The 23,864-nt window shown below is 59.0% G+C and overlaps 1 protein-coding gene across 2 annotated transcripts; it reads right to left on the bottom strand.

Annotated features, from left to right (window-relative positions):
* Positions 1 to 3,761: 3,761 nt before the first annotated feature.
* ZNF142 (zinc finger protein 142) lies at positions 3,762 to 23,841 on the bottom strand. Of its 2 annotated transcripts, XM_074967006.1 has the most exons (9): positions 23,700 to 23,841; positions 19,695 to 20,027; positions 18,133 to 18,846; positions 16,609 to 16,881; positions 13,871 to 14,683; positions 12,931 to 13,108; positions 7,045 to 10,273; positions 5,287 to 5,392; positions 3,762 to 4,404 (listed from the first exon to the last, which is right to left on the bottom strand). In XM_074967006.1, the coding sequence occupies exons 2-9, from the start codon at positions 19,975 to 19,977 to the stop codon at positions 3,929 to 3,931; spliced, it is 6,072 nt and encodes a 2,023-aa protein (XP_074823107.1). In that variant the 5' UTR covers positions 19,978 to 20,027; positions 23,700 to 23,841; the 3' UTR covers positions 3,762 to 3,928. The 2 variants fall into 2 exon arrangements, with proteins under 2 accessions (XP_074823107.1, XP_074823108.1); XM_074967007.1 differs by lacking the exon at positions 23,700 to 23,841 and having other exon boundaries at positions 19,695 to 20,243.
* Between the last annotated feature and the right edge of the window lie 23 nt (positions 23,842 to 23,864).

Below are 23,864 nucleotides of genomic sequence, written 5' to 3'. Positions count from 1 at the left end.
CAGGTGAGGCCATCTCCTCCCAAGCTGGGGCAGCAGGGGCCGTGAGATCTCCCCTGGGGTATTTACACTGGGGTCACTGCTCAGAGGCTGCGTGCACTGGGGAAAACAGACACAAGGGTCTGGCAGGCTATGGAGCTGCCCCTGGCACATGCCCGATGGTTCTCCCCATGGGGAGGGTCTTTGCACCTGTAAAGCCACCATGCGGGCTCCCAGCACCCCGACTTGGGCTGCAATGCTCCACAGACTGCAGACAGCCCAGGGATGGGGATGGTGAATCAGTTTGCCTTGGCCCCTGCAGTCCTCACTGTGCTGCGAGGGGAGATCAGCAATAGTGCAGGACTTGTGTGTTCTCGCCCCAGTCCCCTCACACTTTGCCTGTCGGGCAGAGGAGCAAGGGCACAGTGGCCAAGGAGCCTGGCCAGATGGCCGTGGATTAAAGTTCAACAGGAAAACTCCGTCCCAGTCTGGCACGAACCGACCTCTAATCCAGGGGAGTAGGAGACGTCCCCAGAGGCAGGTTACCCCAATCTCCCCAGGCCTGGGCAGCAGCAGTGCTGGCTGCCAGTGGAGACAGCATACCGGGCTGGAAGGCCCTGGGCTCTGATCCAGCCTGGCAGGTCCTAGACCAGCTCGGCTGGAGCAGCTGTTGCAGAGAATCCCGCTCGGTCCAGTCATGCGCCTGGCATCCTCCATGGAACACAGCCTCGCAGCGTAGCCTCTCGCGGCTGGCCCTGTCATTCAGATTAGTGACCTGCATGGCATTCGCTGCAGAGGGCAGAGCTCCACATCGCTTCCCCGAGGCTCTCTCCACAGGGACGAGTGTTCATTAACATCCATCCCCAGAGGTACTGGCCCTCAGACTCCGGCTAGACTAGAACCAAAGCCCTTAGCCCCGCAAGCCTGGCTGTTTGCAAATAGCAAAGTAAGAGCATGCAGCAGGGAGCCAGTGCAGAACGAATCCTCTGCATGGGCAGTAGGAGGTTATGGCTCGATGGGGGTCCCAGGAGGGAATTCTACACAGACAGCTCAAATTCCAGGGGCTGATGGTTCCCAACCAGTAACGTACCCACCCCATTGCTGGGACTTCCAGCGGGCCCTGAGCTCCCACTGCCTCAGACAGGACAGCTGGTGCCCGCGTTATGCACCTCCCATTGCCTACTGGAGGTCAGGCCCATCTGGACCTGGGGTAGCGCCATTGCATCCTGCATGGGATGAGATGGGCTGCAGCTAGCCCAGCAGAAGTTAAATGGGTAACAGAGGAGCGCAGAAGTGAGGAGAGCCAGACACCCGCAGACGCAGGCCGAGAGCACAGCAAGCTTGGGTGAGCTGCTGCACCTTCGCCAGTTTAACCCTGGCCTTGCTGGAGTCTAAAGGCCAAGAGAGGAGTCACCCAGAAAGTATCTAGGAGTCCCCATGCCAGGAAGCTGCAAACATCTCGGATTCCAAGACCACACCCCAGCCTCCCCAGCAACCAGTGCTGCCTTTCCCCGTCTCCCTCCACAGCTCTCTGCTTCACTCAGGTATCTCTCTATGGAACGTCCCTTTATATGCCATGTACAGAACACGCGGCAGCACAAACCGGGGGGAGCTTGTCGCTGCTCTGTTGCCTTGTACAGTCCCTTCCTATAAAAGGGACCTAATAAAATAGAGACCGGTTACAAAGCCAGAGGCTGGGCTGGGCGGTGGCTTCTTTTCATGCTTGGGTACAAATGGTAGAAGTCTAAATACTAAGATGGGTGAACAAAAATAGAAAACTCAATAATAATGGGGGATTTCAACCATCCCCGTATTGACTGGGTACATCACCTCAGGATGGGCTAGGAGATAAAATCTACCCATGGCTGCTTCTTGGAGCAGCTAGTCCTGGACCCCACAAGGGGAAAGGCAATTCTGGATTTAGTCCTAAGTGGAGCACAGGATCTGGTGCAAGAAGTGAATGCAGCCGAGCAGCTCGGGAGCAGCGACCATACTGTAACTAGTTAACATCCTCGGGGCGCCGGGGGGGAATACAAGGCCAGGCCTGAGAAAGCAACTTCTAGAGTCTAGTTTCCAGCAAGGGGGAAGCTAGCTGATGCCCGCAGGTCAACGCTGCCGCTCTAGCAGTTTCCTCATAAGCACGTTAAGTCCCCTGCTGCCCAGAGACTGCTCCGTATGCCCTGCCGGCCGGGGCACAGCTCTCCACTCAAGAGGCTCTAGGAGCTACTAGGATAAAGCTCGCACTAAAATACTGCTTTGGAAACAAAAACCTCATCAAGGAATGAAGCCAGCCTGGTAACACCCTATTGGGGCGAGCCAGTCCACGTGCGCCTCAGCCTTCCCACCTGGACAACGGGGAGAATATTGCTCAAACCCAGAAACTCGAGGCTAACGCGCTTTGAGATCGGCAGATAGAATCATTTCTCTCTCCAGTGAATGGGAGCAGGAGGGGTGGTGCCATGCCAGCCCTTCGCTCATTCATATTAAAATCCGCATGGTTCCAGCCCTTCACCTAACGCTCTCAAAGCGCTGAGCGACGTTGCAGTGGACCTGACAAGGGACCCTTCCCCTCTCCCTGCCATGCAGCTGCCTCTTGTGTGGAATGCGGCTGCTGCGTAACACTACCCAGGAGCTCAGGACAGGGAGAGAGAGGAATCGACACAGCCAAGTCGAACTGCGGGGCGGATGGGGCAGCAAGAGGAAGGTGGCCAGGCCAGGGGGTTAACACCGAGAGCCTCGTTCCGTGGCGCACCATGGCGTTAACTCTGCGAGGAGGCCCCTCCACCAGCTCAGGGTCAGGGAGCAGTCCTGTCCAGAGGGAGCGGCTTGAAGTGGGAGAAGCCGCACTGCTTCCTGCATCCCCTGGAGGTTTCCCAGCCAAGCAGCCTCTCTAGCCAAGAAGGGCTGAGGCAGCATGGGCTGGAGAACTGATCACAGGGCTGCTAGTAGTATTTAGGGCTGAGAGACAGGTGTTACTGAGCTCCAGTCGCGGCTCTGCTACAAACTCGCTAAGTGGGCGTGGCCAAGTAACAGCCTCCCCAGCTCTCAGTTTCCCCACTTAGCTGCCTCATGGGTGAGCTGTGAAGATCCATGTCTGAAATGTGATGTGCTGTAGAGTGTGAGGTGTGATGAGGAGACCTCTCCCAGGACGGGGTTTGATTTGGGCCAGAAAGGGAAGTCGGGCTCTGCAGAGCAGAAAGATAGAATGATGCACAAAATGCAGCTGCTAAACACACCCAAGCGATCAGCAGCAAATGCTGCTTCTCAAGCCTGTAGTTGGATAAAAGCCCCTTCACATTTCAGCCTCTCAAATGACAGGAACTTTAATCAAACACTCCCGGTTAATGCTGGGACAAATCAGTAACTTCAAAACCTGCCTGGCTCTCTGCTGGGCACGGGATCTCCTACGGGGAGAGCCACCCCGCCCCTCTGAACAGCTTAGGAATTCGGCTGACCATCTTTCCAGCCGCCCTTGGCTTTGAAATTCTCCTTCACGGGAAACGGCTTTTCTGACTCGCCAGCGCGGCACGTTCAGATCAGAGGAGCAAGATCTGCAGCACGCGGGGTTAGGAGAGGTCGCTCGTGCGGTGGGTGGACACGGAGTGCTGTGGGGACACTGTGGCATCCTCAACTAAGGGGTGGTGCATGCAGTAGCTGCAGCGGCTACTGTGGCTCGCAGTGGATGTAGCCCAGGCCCAGCGTCCAGGGCAGCAGCTGCATGAGCCTTTGTGACAGAAGCCGAAGGTGCAAAGAAACTGAGGCCCATCAGAATTAGAAACGAGATCAGAGAGTCCTTTTATACAACCGCATATTTTACATCCCATATACACATTTGCCTATACACACACATACACTTTAAACAGGGGCTGCGCTTGCAGCGAGCCAACGGAGACTTGCAGTAGCCCCGAGCGAGGCCCATGAGGATTTGGCCCTGGGCTCTCCCCAGCCCAGCCTAGCCCTGCCCCGATGGCTGGACCCCGTCCTCGGCCTCCGGCTTGGGGGGCTCCAGCTGGACGTCGTGGAGGTGCAGCGTGGGGGTGCTGGCATCCTTGCCGACCCCCTGGCTGAGGTCGCCCGGGCCGCAGTCGGGGTGGTGCCGCTGGATGTGTTTGATGACCTGGAACTTCTGCTTGGCCTTGTAGCTGCAGTAGCGGCAGAAGAAGGGGTGCTCGTTGGTGTGGGTGAGGTAGTGGTGGCGCAGGCCGGCCGCCCAGCGGAAGCCGCGGTAGCAGACATTGCAGACATAAGGCTTCTCCTCGCTGTGCTTCTTCAGGTGGGTCTTGAGGAGGAAGCGGGTCTTGAAGGCCTTGCCGCACTGCTCGCAGATGAAGGAGCGGGCGTCCCGGTGCCGCGTCTCCTTGTGGATGCGCAGTGCATCGGCCCGGTTGGTGCAGTACTCGCACTCGTCACACTGGTAGGGCTTGAGGCCTGCGGGTGGGCGGGGAGACGGAGCCGCTCAGCCTGGGGCGGCAGCTTGCCCTGGCCCGGGAGAGGGGCCAGAGACAGGCTGGCTCCATGCCCAAGAAGGGAGCTCCGTCTTCAAGGCCCTTTCAACCCACGCCTGCGCTGGGCGGCTGTGGGGGGGGAGGGGGGCACTAGGGACTCTGCACATAGGCCACTCTCTCCCCATCACCAGCCCGCCCCACGCGTGGGGGGAGCGAGGGCGCTGGGCCCTTCTCTGCCGATGGCAGCAACAAGCCCCACACTCCTGTTCCCAGCGAGAGGCCTGGGCTTGTGTCCCCCCCACACCCCCGGGCCTCCTGCAGTCCAGGAAGTTAGGAGTCTGATGCCCCCTGCTGCCAACTGCCCATCACTGCAAGTAGTAGTTAGAAAACTTTCAGGTTGCTCTTGGCTAAGTCTCCTGCCGCAGTCTCCTGCCCCCTCCTCCAGGGAGCTGGCTGCACTGGGCCTGCCCACAAGCACCCCTCAGGCAGCAGGGGAACCCCCGCGTGGAGACGTGCAGCCTGCCACTTTAGACAAGCTAAACCCATTGCTGAGCCCACAGGTACATGCCAGGAAAGACGACAGGGCCCTGGTCAGAGCAGGCGCTTGGGCCCGCTGGGGAAGCAGCGGGAGCAGCCGCAGGGGGCCCTCCCCAAGGAGGAGTCAGCGCCGGACGGGCTGCTCGCTGATTTCACGGAGGTGCCGTGTTCAGAGGCACTGCGGGTGCCGAGTGGGAGAAGAGCCCCACTCAGTAAGAGCCCGGCCTGGACCTGACCAGGCCCCTCAGGGCTCAGCGCCTGGCGCCAGCCCAGCTGTGGGGGCTGCTGACCCACAGCGACCTCCCTTCCCGCCCCTCCCGGCACTTGCCTGTGTGTTTGGTCATGTGATACTTCAGCTGATTCACCCATTTGCACTTGTAGCCACAGTCTGGACAAAGGTATTTCCGTTCTTCCTTATGGATTCGCATGTGGTACTGGAGAGAGAGAGCGTGGAGGTCACCGGACTCAGATGCAACCCCACTGGCCAGCCCACCCTGGCTCTGCCCTGCCTTGTGTCGCGAGGTCGAGGCAGCATGGCCTAGTGGCTAGAGCACTGGACTGGGAGGCAGGAGACTTGGGTTCTATTCCCATTTCTGCCACTGGGAAGTCATGGCTCCGTGCCTCAGTTTCCCCAGCTGTACCATGGGGGCCATGATCTTGATGTCTTTGCTGAGGCGCTGTTAGATCTCCAGCCGACAGGCCTGAGGTCAGAGCCAGGGATTATTAGCATTTGTGGTGTACGATGCCCAGGGGCTGGTTGTTTTCAGCGCCAGGCTCTCAGCTCGGAGGTCCTCTCCCCTACAGCCAAGTCTGGGCACACTGCCCAGCCTAGCTCCTTCTCGGACTTTTCCCAGTGACGGGAACTGTTTGTTAGAGTAACGCAGAGCGCCTGCACACCGTCTAAGCACCGGGCGCCCACTAACGCTGACCAGGCCTTCCTGTACCACGGGGGGCGAGGGGGAAGGGGATTCAGGATAGCCACCCCCCATTGCACAGATGGGGAGACTGAGGCCAAAAGGCAAGGCAACGTGACCGAGGCCATGAGGGGAATCCATGGCTGAGCCAGAATTAGAACTCGGGACTTCCCGACTCCCAGCACTCAGCTCAGTCCTCTAGGCCATGCAGCCTCCTTAAGCATGTGGAATATTATCTCCTCCCCCTCCCCAGCCTGACCTGGGAAACTACCCGTCTCGCACAGGGCCATCCCCACTCTGTACGCTGTTAGTGGCCGGCCATGGGCTGGTCCTTACGTGGGGACACGATATTTCCTGCAGTCCAGACACGCCAGCCCCTGCTCGGATCTCACTGCCTGCCTGAGCACCGGGAAGCGTGTGTCTCGTGAGCAGCTCATGTCTGGGCAGTCTAATTCCTCGCACTGATGGGGCAAGGAAGGGCCTGACACTGGCCCAAGGGACTGTCCCAGCTAGGAGCTGGGCAGCCGCAGGCTGGGTGTTACCCCAGGGGACACTCCCCACTACCCTGTCCTCGGAGTGGGCGGCATCAGGCCAGGTGCTGCCCCAGGAGAAGGTACCCCCTCCCGGCACCTGCAGGAGCCGGGCAGCAGCGGGCTGGGCGCTGCCCCAGGGGAAGTCCCCGGCACCTGCAGGAGCCGGGCAGCAGCGGGCTGGGCGCTGCCCCAGGGGAAGGTCCCCGGCACCTGCAGGAGCCGGGCAGCAGCGGGCTGGGCGCTGCCCCAGGGGAAGGTCCCCGGCACCTGCAGGAGCCGGGCAGCAGCGGGCTGGGCGCTGCCCCAGGGGAAGGTCCCCCCCCCCACCCCCCCCCGGCACCTGCAGGCCTGCAGGAGCCAGGCAGCAGCAGGCTGGGCTCTGCCCCAGGAGAAGGTTTCCCCACCTGGCACCTGCAGGAGCCAGGCAGCAGTGGGCTGGGCGCTGCCCCAGGACAAGGTTCCCCCCCCGCCCATATCCGGCGCCTGCAGGCCTGCAGGAGCCAGGCTGCAGCGGGCTGGGCGCTGCCCCAGGGGAAGTCCCCCACACCTGCAGGAGCCGGTCAGCAGTGGGCTGGGCGCTGCCCCAGGGGAAGTCCCCCACACCTGCAGGAGCCGGGCAGCAGCGGGCTGGGCTCTCACCTTTAGGCGCGACGGGTCAGCACAGGCGTACTTGCACAGGTGACACTTGTACGGCTTCTCTCCGGTGTGGATCCTGATGTGCCACGTGATCTTCTGCTTGTTCTTGGTGGTGTAGTCGCAGTCGGAGCACTTGTAGACACGGGTGCCCCCGTGGCCCTTCACATGGTGGTCGAAGACCAGCTGGTGGTGGCAGGCGAAGTCGCAGAAGGGGCACTTGAGCGGCCTGTCCTGCGCCGTGGCGGGCTCGTGGCTCTCCACGTAGTGGCGCACCAGCTGCTGCCGCTCCTTGGCGGCGAAGCTGCAGTGGTCGCAGCGGTGGCTGAAGTGCACCGTCCTGTGCTCCTCCAGCGCCTCCCGGCTGGCGAAGGTCTCCTTGCAGGCGCCGCACTCCAGGTGCGGGTGCTGCTTCTGGGCGTGGCACTTGAGCGTGGCCTCGCTGTGGCACACGAAGCTGCAGAGCGGGCAGCGGTGGGAGACCTTCTCCTCGTGCCGGCGCAGCACGTGCTGCTTGAGGGCCGTCTCGGAGCTGAAGCGGGCCTCGCAGCGCGCGCACGAGAACTTCAGCTCCCCGCGGTGGCAGCTGTTCACGTGGCGGGTGATGTCATTCTGCAGGTAGCCGCTGTAGTCGCACAGGAGGCAGAAGTGCGTGGGCTTCTTCTCGTGGACCCGCAGCTTGTGGATGCGCAGCTTGGAGTTGGTGCCGAAGGTCTGGCTGCAGACGCTGCAGGCGATTCGGCCCACCCCGGTGTGCAGCGACTTGTGGGCCTCCAGCCGGTAGCGCCGCGTGGTGCTGAAGTCGCAGTAGAGGCACTTGTGGGGCTTCACCCCCTCGTGCTTGATGCGGACGTGCTGGCGGAGGCAGCGGGCCTGCTTGCAGGTGAACTCGCACTGCCGGCACTGCAGCTGCGGCCGCTTGCTGGAGGGCTTGCGGTGCCGCGTGCGGTGCAGCCGCGGGGCACTGGCCCCCTTGGGGGTGAAGGGGCAGGTGGGGCAGCGGAACCCATCCGGCTTGACGCAGCCTCGCTTCTTGTGCGTCTTCATGGCCCGCTCCTGGTGGCAGGCGAAGGGGCAGGTGGGGCAGGAGAAGCGCCGCCTCTTGCACCGGGCAGCTTTCCTGGCAGCCGTCACGCCCACGGCCTTGCTGGGCTGGCCCTTCCCTTTGCCAGCCGGGCTGGTCTCTCGGGGCCCATCCCGAGCCGCTCCTTCCTCCAGGGGCCTGGCGGGTGCGCTGCCTTCCTCTCCCGGAGGCCGGGAGGACTCCAGCTTGACGTGCTTTTCCAAGTGGTGGCTTTTCAGGGCCCGCCTGGACCGGAAGGCGCCTGCACACAGGGAGCACCGGAACTGCTCCAGGCTCCGGCACCCGTCCTGCACGTGGGAGCTGATGGTGGAGACCCTGGAGCAGACGAAAGAGCAGGAGTTGCAGTGGAGCTTCCCCTGCTCCAGCCGGTATTTCTCAGGCAGGGACGGGCACTTGGCTTCCTCCACTTGGCCGTGATCTTCTGGCACAGGCGGTTCTGCCACTGTGCTCTCAGCTGCATCCTCAAGTGCCTTGCTGGGGGCTGGGCTGCCCGCCGACGGCACCTTGGGGAAGGGCCTGCTCGAGGATGCTTTCACGGGCACCCGATCTAGCTCCCAGGGGGGCTCGGGAATGCTGCTCGCTTCCCCTTCCTCCGAGCCTCCCGGGCCATGCTCCGTGCCTGCGCTGCCAGGCTGCTCCTGAACGGCTGGCTTTAGAGGCTTGTTCTTTCTCAGGATCATGGGGCACTTCTTGAGGAGGTGGGTGTTGAGCCCCCGCTGCTGCTTAAAGCTGGCGCCGCAATCCCGGCACACCAGTGGGGTCCTCCGGCTCTGGCAGCCGGCTTTGACGTGCAGGGCCATGGACTTCTCCTTCCGCGTGATGTATGAGCACTTCTCGCACTTGAAGATCTGGCTCTCCGACTGAACCACCAGCATCTGCACCCTCCCTTCTAAGACCAGCGTTTCCGCTTGCTCCTTGTCCTGCTTCCGGAGAGCTTTCAGCACCGACTCCGACTGTGGCCCCGCCTTGGCCTCGGTGCACGGGGAGGCTGGGTCTTCGGGGGCAGAAAAACGGCTCTGCTCAGCTGGCTTTATGATGCTAAACCAGGGCTCTTGCATGCTGGCCTCTCTAGTCTCCGGCACGACGTCGGGGTACTGCCCATCACAGCGATCCTCGGGCCCCCGCTGAGGGTCCTTTTCATGGCTCTCTTCTGCACTCGCGGTACAGGCCATGCCACCAGCGCTGCCCTCCAGCCTCTCCTGCCCTTGGACCTCCGGCTCTTCCTCAAAGTCAGGGACATCTTCAAGCCCGTTGTCATTCTCCTCCAGGACCAGCGTGTCCCGCGAGCTCAGAACGTCGTAGGCTGGGTCCTTGCAGCTCAGGGTGTCTGCATTCTCTGGCTGGGATGCCGGAGGCTCGCTGGCCCCGAGCCCCAGCACAGGGTCCGCCGAGACGTCCAGCGTCTCCAAGTGCAACGTGCAGCTTTCAACAGCGTCGCCGGCATCATTCAGCATCCCCGAGTCCTCCGCCATTGCGGAAGAGGCCTGCACGTGGGAATCTTCCAGGGGGCCCACCTCGGTGGAAGGACCCCTCTCTTCCTCTGCCAGTCCTCGCGCCACCTCAGCGCTGCCTCCCAGCTGCCCAGTGGCATGGCCAAAGAGGGGCACAACGAAAGCCTGCTGAGAAGCCTCTTGCTGGGGTTCCAAGGCAGAGGGTTTGCTTTTCTGCCAGAGCTCCTTCCCGGACAGGGCGGAGTTGGAGTCGGACCTCACAGCCACGCTGATGTCATAGTTCAGCAGCACGTCCGCCGAGCTGATCTCCAGCTCCTTGCTGGCGTAGTTCTCCAGCCAGTCCTTGTCTCCGGGCACGTAGCCATGGGCCTTGCGCTTGTGGAAGAAGAGGCTGGTGTTGCTGAAGGTGCAGTAGGAGCAGAGGGCGCAGCGGAACTCCTTCTGCTTGGTGTGCTTGCAGTTCTCGTGGTTGAGGAGGGCCTGCTTGTACTTGGTCTGGTAGCTGCAATACTGGCACTGGAAGACGGGCATCTGGTAGTTCTGCGAGTGCTTCACCTGCATGTGCTTCTGCAGCTCGTATTTGCGCTTGCAGGCAAAGCCGCACACCTCGCAGATCAGGCTCTTTCCCTGGTGGCGCAGTTTGTGGCTGCTCAGCTGGTCTGCCCGGTGGCAGCGGTACGAACACTGGTTGCACTGGTACCTGCCAGAGACAACAGACACCGTCAGACGGCCTGAACAGCGGGACGCAACTGCCAGAGTGAGGCTGGGGAGGTGGCTCCAGCGCACCGGGGTTTACTTCAGGGTCAACCCACCTCCCCAGAAGGTGACAACAAGCAAAGGGGAATTTATTACACTCTGGAGCCACCTCCTTGGGAGCGTGGGCCCTTGGCACCTCTCAGGATCAGGCCCTTTGTGCTGCCCTTCACGTCAATCCAGCCTGGGGATTCCCAGTTCCTTGGCACAGCCTCAGGGATTCCCCCCACTCCTGGTGGTCTCTGCTTCACCCTCACCAATCTGGAGGCTTTGTAGTGGGATCACCAAACCATCTGGGCAAGGACTGTACTCTCTGCAGGGCCTATTACCATTGTCCTTCAGCTGGCCACAGGAACAGCTGCTACGCCATGTGATGCACGCAGCCAGCGGCTGAGCCCTCTGTGACGCTGGCTCCTACCAAGGTCCCCATGTCTCAACTGAACACTGATAAATCCAGGGCTGGGACCAGTCTGGCTCCCCTGTGCGTTAGTGCTGGTAAGAGAGGCACTAGGGTTATAAGAGTGGGTATAATGTTTAGACGTTATTGAATTCTTGTGGGTGGCTGCCAGCGTTAATCTGTTATCACAGCTGTATGCTGTGTTGCAAGGTAATATCGGAGCGGTTATATTGTGACCCTCTGTAAATCACCAGCCAGGAGAGAGACATTAACTAGTGTGAACTGCTGGTCTCCAACAGAAGGTGTTTGTCCTTCCTAACAGGAAAGGCCCATCGACACCCGATGGACTATTGCGGGAAATTAAAGAGGACAAAAGACGTTTGTTGTTCCGCTCTCCTGTGTGTGAAGATGAGTCATGCAAGTGGATTCCTCTCATCAGCTGAGTTTGCAGCTCAGATCACATGACAGGAGGGGGATAAAAACCCCAAACAAAAGGAACTAGGGATCTCTATGCTGCTTGGATTCAGGGGTGCAAGGTTTCTAGGTATAAGCAAGAGATTTCCAGCTGCTTAGCCTGGTTGAGCCCTAAAGGACATATAGAGCTTGCTCATTATAGAAACTTCTATTACTTTTTGAAACTTAAGATTGTTCTTCATTTATGTGTGTATGTTCGCCTGCTTTAACTTTGTAAAAAATTCTCTAATCTCCTTATCCTATATAATAAATCTGTATATAGTTTACTACAGGATTGGCTACAAGCATTATCTTTGGTGTGAGATCTAAGATGCAATTGACTTGGGAGTGTCACGGAGTCCCCGGGCGATGCTCTGGAACTGCTCCCTACGAAGCCAGTCAGGACTCTGGGGAAGTCTCCTCTCTGGGAGCAGACTGTCTGCAGGACACACAGCTCACACAACTTCCACCTTCCTGGGTCTGACCTCAGAGCATTCAGCATCCTCTGCCCCTCCGTGCGCTTCCCACAGCGAGTCCGCCCAGGCAGGGTCCTGCGGAAGCCAGAGGGTCCTGCCCCCAACTTCACAGTCAGACGTGACTCTCAACCAGCCAGTAAAACAGAAGGTTTATTAGACGACAGGAACATGGTCTAACACAGAGCTTGTAGGTGCAGAGAACAGGACCCCTCAGCTGGGTCCATTTTGGGGGGGGCAGTGAGCCAGACAACCACATCTGCACTTCACTCCTCGACCCCAGCCAGCCCCAAACTGACTCCCCCTCCAGCCCCTCCTCCTCTGGGCTTTGTCCCTTTCCCGGGCCAGGAGGTCACCAGATTCCTTTGTTCTCCAACGCTTTAGCTCTCACCTTGCAGGGGAGAAGGGCCCAGGCCATCAGTTGCCAGGAAACAGGGTGTCGGCCATTCTCTGTGTCCAGACCTCTGCACACATCTGCCCTCTAGGGCTCTGCAACGATCATACCCCCTTATCCCACCACCTAGATACTTAAGAACTGCATAGGGGAAACTGAGGCACCCCATCACTATTCAGAGGAAACATTAAGAACAGTCCCGCTTCGTCACAGGGAGCAACCTGAATATTGCTGTGATTCGTGCTGTGAGAGACCAGCTATCACAAAGGCAGGCTCACCTGGGTGGCGACGGACTGTCTGTGACTCCATGGTTGGGCTATTACAGCCCCTGAGGAGTTCAGACTTGATAATTGGTTGGTGAAAGTTAAGCACAGAACTCTCAGCCAATTTGCGGTGTGTGCCCTGCTTCCTACCAGTGCCTGAGGTTGCTCCCCACGCGCCGAGTTACTGCAGAGAGCAGTACGCACGATGCTGGCAGCATTCCAGCCCCCCGCAGGCCAGGAGGGGAATCTGGGCCTGGGAAGAGTCCTCAGGCTCAGTGGGTGAGGATGCAGAACACTGGCCACTAAGCCAACGGTAGCCAGGCAGGCTCTGCCCATCCCAGAGCTGCAGTGGCCCAACAGACATCCCTAATTTGCAATAAACGGAACAGGCTGCAGCCACCCTGGACCTGCCACCCACAGCGCCTACAGATCTCAGCATCGGAAACAGCCAGGCCTTGTGGATCGAGAGGGAGCATCAGATACAGGGGCCTGCCGTTTCCACAGGCTGCCTTCGGGACGCCCTGAGCTAGGCGACCAGCCCTGCCCCCTTTATGGGGATTTGCCGTTGACAGGAGAGAGGAGCCGATTGGCTGTCGCCGGACGGGGTGACTCGGAGGCACGTACCTGAGGTCTCCGGTGTGCTTCCTCATGTGCACGTTCAAATAGTGCTTCCACTTGGTGACGTACCCGCACTCGGTGCACATGTAGTTCTTGTCGCTGGAATGGGTGAGCATGTGCTTGGACAGGTAGCTCACGTCCCGGCAGGTGAAGTCACATAGCTCACACTTGTGAGGCTTTTCCCCTAGTGACAGGAGAGAGAGAATCTGTTCACCTGGGGTAGAGAGAGCCCATAACTTCACACGCCCCCTCCCGCCCCACATCTCAGCACCACGGCTCTCACTGGCCAGTGACCTGCCCACCAGCCCCTCCCACAGGCCTCCTCTGAGGGAACAGGCAAGGCACCAGCTCCTCTCGTTTGTGTGACCTGCTGTCGCCTTGGCTCCTGTGAGAACCAGCCCAAATCCCTTCCCCTCTCCTCAAGCTCAGATCGGGCACCGTCCTCTGCTGCAGAGCTGCCAGGGCAATGACCCACCTGCCCACCACGGGATGGGGCCCGGCCTGCCACGCTGCACTGCAGACAGGTCTGACGAGAGCCATACCCAGGAACAGCATGGTGGTCCTGCCTTGGTATTCTGTCCCTCTGGCAGTGCAATCTGCCAGCTTAAGGGTCTTACTCAAGGATATAGAGCTGGGAATGGAACCAGGGAGTCCTGACTCCCAGCACCCCCCTGCTCTAACCACTGCATCCCACTCCCCTCCCAGAGCTGGGGGTAGGACCCAGGAGTCCTGACTCCTCGCCCCCCTGCTCTAACCACTGGATCCCACTCCCCTCCCAGAGCTGGGGGTAGGACCCAGGAGTCCTGACTCTGTTCCATGCTCTAACCATTAGTTCACATTCCCACCCAGTGGAGCGGCACACCACAGCTGATCGACCCCCCAGAAAAGCAGCGCAATGGGGAAGCCGAGAGGGTGCTGGTCCCTGCCGGCCGGCGAGGCGACTCACCTGTGTGCAGCAGCATGTGGCGGATGAGCACTCTCTTGTGCGCCGTGGCAAAGCTGCACTCGGCACACTTGTGGATCTTCTCGTTGGCGTGCATCTTCCCCACGTGGTCGTGGAACTCCACGGGGTTGAAGGTGGCGTAGGGGCAGAAGCCGCACTGCAGCTGCTCGCTGCCGGGGTGCCCTTGCTTCTTGTGCTTGCGGAAGACGTGCTTGTTGGAGCAGACGAAGTCGCACTGCTGGCAGTGGAAAGCGTAGTGGGTTTTGCGGTGGGCTTCCATGGCCTCGGCCGTGCCGAAGAGCAGGGAGCAGGCGTGGTACTTGCACTCCACTGCCTTGATGCCGTGGGCCTCCTTGAGGTGGCGGATGAACTCCTTGCGGTCTTCGCTGCAGTAGCCGCAGTCGCCTTGGAAGCAGCTCAGCCTCTTGGGCTCGGCCTTGTGGGTCTTCAGGTGCTCCTTGAGGGCCTGGCTGAGGCGGAAGGTCTCCTGGCAGACGGGGCAGGCGTAGACGTCGGAGTAGAAGTTGGAGATGTTCTCGTGCATGCTGGCCATGTGGCGGTTGAGGGCGTTCTTCTCCACCGAACTGTAGTGGCACAGCGGGCAGCGGTGAGCTTTCTCCCCCGTCTCACGCAGCATGTGGATTTTCAGCTTGCTCTTGCTGGTGAAGTACTTCTGGCAGTTGGGGCACTGCAGGCTGGGGTCTGGGAAGTGCAGGTGCAGGTGCTCCACCAGGTGCGTCCGCTTCTTGAAGCACCGTTTGCACTCTGGGCACATGTGGGTTTTGAAGAGGTATTCGGAGCCCTCCGCTACATCCCCTGCGAAGGAAACCATCCCCGGTCAGCCCGGAGCCAACACACAACAGAGCACGGAGAGCTGCCGGGTCAGACCCAGCGGGGACAGGAGTAAGTGGCCCTAGTGAGGGGGAACTGCAGAGCGAAGGTGCAGGAAGAGACTCTCTCCTGCATAGGTCCCTGAGGATGGGAGACTCCAGGTGGGAAGCCCAGGAGTCATGGTTGGGTAGAAAGCCCTGGCTGGAAGTGTTGCCTCCCTTCCCCGAGCCTGTGGTCTTCTGGACAATAAATGGAGCCCAGAACCAAAGGCTCATTAGGTGTGGCTGATCATCCCTGGGGAGGAAGCCAGCCTCACTCAGGCACGTCAACAGCAAACCCTGCGCTTGGAGCCAGCCGCTGCCTGCAGACACCTGCATTACTGGCTGCATGGATGCCAGCCCCCAAGCTATTTCCACTCCCCGCCACACAAAGCTCACTAACTCCGCCGATGCTGACCTGCCGCCCGAAGCCACGTCTGGAGCAAGAGGGGACCAGCCTACCTTCTTCAGCCAACCCACTGCCCCTGCCACACCTGAATCGAGAAGCAGCAGCCCAGCATTAAAGCGTTTGGGTGTTGGACCTTTGCTAACATCTGCCTCCAATGGGCTGGGGCCCTGCTAAGCTGGCTCGGGCCGCATCAGGCAGCCACCTGTTATACAGCCAGAAGGAGGAGCTAGGACCAGGCTTCACTCACTCTACGCTTCTTTTCACGGATCAAATGAAGGTTGGTGTGAAAACCAGCACTATGAATCTCCAGGTGTGCTTAGATTCCCAGAGTTAAGGACAGAAGGGGCCATTAGATCATCGAACCTGAGTCCTGTTTACCACAGGCCATTACATTTCACACCGTTATCCCTCTGCAGAGCCCAGTAACATGTTTGGCTAAAGCATCTTCCAGAAAGGCAGCCAGGCCGCTCTAAAGCTGGTGAATCCCCCACTCCCCAGGGGAGTTTGTTCTCGAGGTTAATCGCCCTCGCGGCTAACAATTTGTGCCTAATTTCTCACTGGAATTTGTCTGGCTGTCACCTGGACAGAGCTGTGGCTTCACAGACACACCACTCACAGGCACCATTCCAGACTGGCTTTGATCTCACTTTCAGAACCATAGCAGCTCCTGGGGCTGGATTCACTGGGGAGCCAACATGCTCTGCCCCTGTGGCCCGCAAGGCTCGCTTCTCTGCAGAGAGAATCCAGGACAGCTGCTGGGATTGTAATGGTCCTGCTTGCGGGGTCATCACACCTTCCAGCGGATGGGTCAACAGGAATCCACGGCTCCTCTGGGATTTCTGCGTTGGCCTGGCCCAGCTCACCCTCTGCATCCGGCAGTGCAATGGTACCGTCCCTTTTCTTGGGGCACAGGGCTGGTCAGCCTAGATCAGACCACTTGGCCCATCAAACCCAGGATCTTGCCTACCACAGAAGCTAGTGGCCAATACTTCGTAGCAAAGTGAAGCCCAGCATAATGCTCTTGGGAAGGACTCCAGCGGGGAAACCCTTCCTGACCATATGCATTTGGATTGATTGTCCCTATTATAGGAAATGTAACCAAGTATTATTGCTAACTAAATTATCCAGCCCCTCTTCACAAAGCAGGCACTCCGGCGTATCCTCTTAGGCACGCTGACTGGGTATGGCGTAAAGCGACGGTTCACTGTACACTCTTTGTTCCCAGTGCCATTGTGATCTTTGTTCCCATCATGCCCTTGGAAATCCCCCAAACATCAGCCAAGTCTCCTCCAGCTCTTCTGCTTTCCTAGATAAACAACCCACAATCTCATGTCCTCTGCCCGACATGCCCACACTGCCCACTGGCCTTCGTCACCCAGCTCTGGTGTGTGCCGGCTAGTGGAAGTTCTGCCCGCCAGCTCCCGGACCAGTCACGTCGGTCATGTGTCAATGGGGTGCCCTACCTTTGACCTGCTGGGCCCGAGGTGCCTTGGCTTTCTTAGAAGCCACCTTCTCATTTCCTTTGGCTTCTGCCTCACAGGCGCTCTCCTCCTCTTCCTCCTCCGGCGATTCATCACCGGTGCTCTCAGAGTCTTCTTCCTCTGCTGGCAGTCTCGGACCCTCGTCAGATGCTTCCCTGGTGCCACCAGACACGCCGTGGCCAGCCGCCTGCTCTTCTGCTTCCCAGCTGGTCTGATCGAGGGAATTCTCTGCCTCCTCCACTGTCTCCCCGGCAGCTTCAAAAGGGAAAGGAAAGGGTTAATCTTCTTTGGCGCCCGACAAATCCAGGACCCAACCCCCCCTTGTGGAGATGCCCATGACCCAAACCAAGGATCTCGGCGGGAGCCTAAGGACCACACTCAGCTAGCATGGAACAGAGTTGAGTGCAGCCATCCCCATCTTTCATATGGGCCTACGGCTCAAACCACAGGTGCCAGCATGCAATGACCATCATTCTAGCCCCGTAGAGAGCAGCTGGGAATTTTGGTTCTTCAGGGGTTTATTCCCCTGGACGAAGCTCAGCCCAGCAGCAGCACCTGCTTTTCAGGGACGATCCGGATTTGTTTTCTCCCAGCCTGCAGTTCCAGTCGCAGCACTTTTAGCCATAAAGCTTCCCTTCAGGTCGGCTGCATGAACTCTGCAACCCCCCAGGCCAGCCGCACCCAGGGGAAAGCACCAGAGCTCAGGAGGGACCTGCTCTTTGAAAGCTCAGCGATCAAGGGTCAAGCAGGCCCTGCTGAAACTTGACCCTGGCATCTTCCCCTGCCCTATCAGCATCTTCTGGGCTGCCGGGCTTCTCTCACGTTAATGGGGACGCACACACGCAGCTGGCCACTGGACCAACCCAAACAGGCCAGGGAAGGACCACGCAACACTCGGCCCTGCTGCCGCACCTCCCATCGGAGGGACCCCACCTGCTTTGCGGATGCCGAGTCCCCGCTCCTGGGTGGTGGGTCAGGAGCATGACCCCCATTTTACAGCTGAGGACACCGAAGCACAAAGGGGAAGCGACCTGTTCAGTCGCAGTGAGTCAGTCTCAGAGCTGGGGGAAGAACACAGGAGTTCTCCCTCTCTCCTACCCTAGCCACTGAGCAGCACTGCTGTCCTACCCATCTGCATCTGGGGAGAGGAGCCGCTTTTGAGTGACTAACAGCACAGGAGGGACGTCGGTCGCCTACCCCCGGATCACTGGGAAGTCATTACACACACCCCATGCCCTGCGTCCAGACAGCTCCACCCAGCAGGCCAGCTTAGCTCAGCAGCGACCGCTCACGCCACTGCAATCTCACCCCTGTAGGAAGTAGCCAGTGGCAGTGAGGGGCCCCCCTTGTCAGTAGGCTGAGCTCCCCTGGCAGCCCTAGGGCTGAGGCACCTGGGTAGGGGCAAGGTGGGGAGCTTGCCCTTTTGCCAGCCACTGTGTCTGTCCTGTAGCCAGAGGGCTCTCAGTCCGCCCCATTCCCCCCTGTTCCCCTGGGCTCAGCAGGTACCGCAGCGCAGACGCAGGTGCTTGCTGGGGACCTGCCCGGTCAGGGCAGTGAAGTCGCACTTGCAGGTCGCCTCCATCCGCCCTGGCTCTGCGGGGAGCTCCCCTCCCCCCCTGCTCTCCGGCGAATGGCTCCGTGTGTGCTGCCTGAAGAGCTTGGCGTTGGAGCAGACGAAGTCACAGCGGCCGCAGTGGAAGGGAAAGTGACTCCTGTGATGTAGCTTCATGTCCTGGCAGCTCCGGAACAAGAGCGGGCAGGCACGGTAGGCGCAGGAAACTGGGGTCACCTTGTGGGCGCGCCGCAGGTGCCCGCGCAGCTGCTTGCGGTCCTCCGGGGTGAAGTGGCAGCCCTTTTCAGGGCATGCCAAGGCCCCCTGGGTGCTGCGATGGGTCTTAAAATGCTCCTTGAGCTCACTGGGCAGCACAAACTCCCCCCTGCAAACGGGGCACAGCAGTCGCTCAGCAGCACAGCCAAGGTCCCCGCCCTGCCCGCTCGCTCCTGGCAAGCTCTGCGCTGGCTCCTGGCAGACAGCTGGTTCTCCTCTGCATTCGCTGGGCAGGGCCGGCAGCTCCCCCGGAAGTTGGGGGAGACCAGGAAGCTCCAGGTGCTCAGGGGCTGCTAACGTGATGCACTGGTGCTGGGTCAGCAGGCTGGGGTCAGAGAAGCTCTGGCCACACCTCTGGCAGAAATACAGCTCAACCACTTTGACCAAGACCTCTGTGGGAGGAGAGAGAGAGAGAGAGCGCGTGTCAAACAGCTGCAATTGAGATCTGGAGCCTTTTGCCTGGAGGTCACCAGTTCAAATGCAGCTCAGATCTAGGGCAGACGTTTTGTCCCTATCTTCTAGGTATGTTATGGGAGACATGAAGTGTGTGTGTGTGTGTGTGGTGGGGGGGCCTTCAGTGTGTGTGTGTGGTGGGGGGGCCCACTAGTTCCTGGTGAAACGGCACGTACATCACAAAGGCCAGCACTACAGTGAGAGGTGCTAGAGAGAACCGAGGGGAGAACAGATAGAGATCAGTATCAAGCGGACTGTTGTTGGAAGTTCAGCAGATAAGCCAAGGGCTCAATGGGCTCCAGAGACTGAACTCCCCCTTCACTCCTGGAGGGCAGGGGTGGGGTGGCAGGGGAGGAAGCTCATATTTCTTGTGCCCCAGGCTGCACCTGTTAGGGTCCAGCCTGCTGAACGGATTCACAATGAATATTAGGAGAGAAAACACCATTGACTAAGCTCCCAACATGCCAGGGCCTCTAACAGGTGGCGCTTAGAGGACAGGCCACCCAAGGTGCTGAGCAGGGCTGGAGAGTGCCTGTCTGGTCACTGCACATTGCTCGGCCTGGATGGCACTCACAGCGAGTGGTGGGGGGGGTGGTCACGGGGATACACATCCACACAACCTGCCCCACAAGACTGGCTGGAGCATCCTGTCTGCTCTTCCAGACAGAAGGGACTAAAGAACTAGCCTTGGCCTCCCTGACACATGGGCGGGTGGCATGGCAGGGGGACGCCCCCCTGGGAGGGTCTTTGATCCTCGTATAGTGCTGCCCCCTCAATGTGGCCATACCTGTGGTGTTGCCTGGACTGCTCAGAGACACATTGCCTGCCACAGCCTCTACAAATATTTCCACCTCAGCTGCTTCGGCATGAGCTCCGTCCCCAGCCATGGACGCCTCCGTCAGCAACAAGCTCTGTCCCACAGTCAGCGGGGAAGTCCCTGCCACGCAGTCATTGGAGGCCCCCTGACTTCCTCCGGTTCCTGCCTCTCCCGAGGTGGGCAACAGCAGCCCTGGGCACAGGGCATCCATCTCTCCTCCGGCGGGCTCTGAAGCCACCACTTCTGCGCTCATTTCCTTTCACTCACCAACCTGCACCGGGCTGCGGAGGAGTAAATCTCTTTCTGAAAAGATACAGACAAGGTGACACAGCCGGACTGCCAGCACTGAAAGGGCTCGAGGGCACAAGACTCCAGAGATGCCTCTTTTTAAGGTATGAGCTTTTCAGGAGACATTAAGTAACGGTCTGCAAAAGAGACATGATTTTGGGGGCCCACTCTGAGATGCTGTAAATGGGCTTGATTTTTAGAAGCATTCTCGGGGTGAAAACCAGGCCTCTTCTTTTAAGGTGACTCAGGTTGGATACCCAATATCGAGATGCTCGAAATTCCAATCTCTTTTTAAAAGCTTGGCTCAAGTTCTTACCCATCATTAATAATGTATATTTTTTAATTGGAACAATAACCACTACTAGCCCAAAGGACTTCAAAGCATTTGCAGACCTACAGGCTGATGCCCAAGGCAAACACTCAGATCACTTCACCTCACAGAGAAATGCAGCTACCTCTGGAGCGGCATGATACAGCTACTTAACAGCTCGCAGCAACAGACTGCAGTGGTGTAAGCCAGGATGTGAGGCATTCTGGGTGCAGCTGAAATTCCGTGGGAACTGAAGAGATACATGAGCGAAACTAGACGGCTAAGTTGCCTACTTGTCCGTTTCCTTTCTGCATCGTGAGCGAGATGCTCTCTGATGAAGAAGGATGGGATGAACGCAAGGAAGGAGGAGTCGTAAGAACACTAGAATGACCAGACCAGGACGTAGGACAAACATCTTACCTTTTCCAAGAAGTGCCAAGGTGTCCTTTAATGATTGCAGGGAACTCAGTTTTACATCTCAGCCCAGAAGCGGCCCCAGCCCCTTTTGGGGGGACTGGAGTTGGACAAGAGACAAGAGCCCCCCCCGCTGAACTACAACCAGCTCCCACAGCTCCTAGGCCTCCTCCACCACCCTCTGCCTCAAGCTGGCTTTGTTTGGGGGGGATCAGATGGGTTCACTGCAAGACTTAAACATCCAACTCAATTTTGAACGAATCAATATGCTGGTGACTCATTTATACCACTCATTCACTCACTCTGGGACAGGGACTAGACAGGTCAGTTTCACCTGATGATTTTGTGCTCCCCCATCATTCTGTCAGTCTCCACCTGTTGCCTCATCTTATGCTTGGATGGTCAACTCTTTGGGACAGGGATGGTCTTTTTATTCTGTGTACATATAATGCCTAGCGCCATGGGGGCCATATCTGGAGCTCCTAAGCGCTATCACGATATAAACAGCCAGAGGATGAGGTATGAGCACAGAACTGTAGCAGGATTAGAGATGGAAAAGGCTTCCTCAGCTCCACTCCCCCTTGGCCAAGCTAGTCTATTCTTCAGTGTTTTGGCCAGTCCAGCTGTAATGCCCCAGGCAATGGGGCAAAGCACTGATCTGTGCTATCGAAAGCTACACCTGACCGGAGGTCCTCTCTTATCCCCCCCTCAGTCCCTCCTATTCTCTGCCTGTGGCACATAACAGCATAGTCCCCTGTGGGCTGGAATACTTTGGTCTCATTTCAGTTGTAGGGTTTGTGTGCGGGTGCTGTTGGCCATGTGTGATATACCGGAGGTCAGGCTATAAGATCCCTTCTGGCCTTAATCTCTCTGACCTCCATCAGGTTCTCTCTCATACACAGATCTTATTACACAGAATCCAGGTCTGTGACACTGTATGGGTTTTATCCTGCCACCCAGCACTGTAGTTTCTGAGCAGCTTCCACGTAAAATCAGGAGCAATAGAGAAGTCCCAAGTGAATTTCATGGGTTCTCTGGTGCATCTCCCTCTGCTTGGTGTAGATTTGGAGGTTTTAAGATTTTATTCATTTCCTCTTTTATTACTGTTGTTGGCAGGGGCATACGGGGTAGAAGGGGTTGGGGGTGTCAGTCCCATGGTGGGAAGGCTTTTTGGTAGCAATGCTCAGCCTTCTATCCCCCCTTTCCAATCCCCTGCCAAAGAACCTTGCTGGGAGCCAGGCAAGTCTAGACCAGTCCTCAGTACTGCCTCTTCTGCTAGTCCAAAGGATTAGCCTGACCCTGGTGCCTGCATTGCCCAGGTGGACTTAGCAATGGCCTGCCGCTCACCAAGTCACTCTCCTCAGTAACCTCGCCAGTGGCACCGGATGTGCCAAGCAGCAGGGCCTGCTGCTCCCAGTGGCATGGCTCAAGAGCTGTCGGTCGGCTGGGTTACCAGACCCATGAATAATGAGGCTGTTTCCAGCGTATGGGTGGCATCTGAACATACAACTCTCTCTCACACCCACACCTAAGTTCAGTGGCAATAAATGTCCTGATCGCATCCCAAGGCACATCTACATGGATGGTAAAAGTCACACAATGAATGCTTATGCAATGGACAAATTCCCATTTGGCCAATTCCATTACACCTCCTTCAATTCCCTCCTGGATACAGGATTCGTCTTCAGACCCTGTTCTAAACTGTTCCCTGATGTTGCTGTGTGCTATTAAACCGTCATTGCATCCCATGCCAGAGGTGGCTGCATTTCCATGGTGGATGGTCAGATAGACATCAGCCTTACAAAATTCTAATCACCTGTATAAGTTCAGATATATTTGTAGTAGGTGCGTAAAATATCACTCAGTTTTCCACAGTCATCTTCATGGCAAAGGGTACGTGGGGGATTTTGCAAGGCTGATTATACACCGGCACGCACATATGTGGAAAGCACCTTGAGAACCCAGAAGACGCCAGATACCAGGGAAAGGCAAGTCTTAGTAGCGGTTTCCAGGGTGCTCTGGGAGACAGAGGTTCCCCGGTTTAAAGCACTTCATGGGTTTGAATGTCACACCAACTGGGCTCTTGCCACAGACATTTGAGGGAATCGGCCCCACAGCACCACTCACCTGGGTCTTGGGCCCCATCTCCTACGCTCACCCCTCCCCTGGCAGGGCTCCATCCCCCAGCCCATCTCGGAGCCCCATAAACCCACCTGCCTCTGCCCCCGCCTTGGGGGGAAGGTGCTTAAACTCCTCCTGACCCTCCCTCTTGGGATCCCTCCCACTCACCTGCCACACTGTGAACATCCCCTTCCCCTTGCGACTGTGGGGTGTATCACTGAAGCTCCCTCTGGGCTGATCCTGGAACCCTCCCATCCCCCGCACAGAAAACCCTCCCTCCCCTTCCCACACTCTGGGAACCCCCCGGGAACCCTCCCATCCCCCCTTCTCCCCGGGGAACCCCCCCTCCCCCCGGGAACCCTCCCATCCCCCCTTCTCCCCGGGGAACCCCCCCTCCCCCCGGGAACCCTCCCATCCCCCCTTCTCCCCGGGGAACCCCCCCTCCCCCCGGGAACCCTCCCATCCCCTGCACAGAAAACCCTCCCTCCCCTTCCCACACTCTGGGAACCCTCCCATCCCCCTGGGAACCCTCCCATCCCCCCTTCCCCCCGGGGAACCCCCCCTCCCCCCGGGAACCCCCCCATCCCCCAGAGAACCCTCCCTCCTCCCCCTCACTCTGGGGAACCCCTCCCAACTCCTCAGTCCCCCCTCCCGTGGGATCCCCCTTCTGTGGAGAACGCCGCCGCCTCCTCCCCCCCTCCTCTGGGGATCCCCTCCTCCCTCAGGAACCCTCCCACCCCCCTTCTGTGGTCCCCCCCCGAGGACCCCCCACCCCCTGGTCCCCTCCCCACTGGGGAGCCCCCCCCCGCTCGCGGGGCTGCGGCGCCCCTCCCCCCCCTCACCTGAGGGGCTCGGCTCGCGCTGCCCCCGGAGCGGCCCATCTCTATGGTGCCTGCGGCCGGGAGCGGCCCCCTTTGTGCCGCGGCCCCATCCGGCCGCTCTCTCCCGCGGCCGCGCACTCTATGGTGCCTGCGGCCGGGGAGGGGAAGCCGGGCCGGAGCAGGAAC

Source organism: Natator depressus, chromosome 11 (genome assembly GCF_965152275.1).
Source record: "Natator depressus isolate rNatDep1 chromosome 11, rNatDep2.hap1, whole genome shotgun sequence".
NCBI classification, from domain to species: Eukaryota; Metazoa; Chordata; order Testudines; family Cheloniidae; genus Natator; species Natator depressus.
The sequence above is the reverse complement of the archived record's forward strand: the minus strand, read 5'-3'. Positions and strand labels throughout refer to the sequence as shown.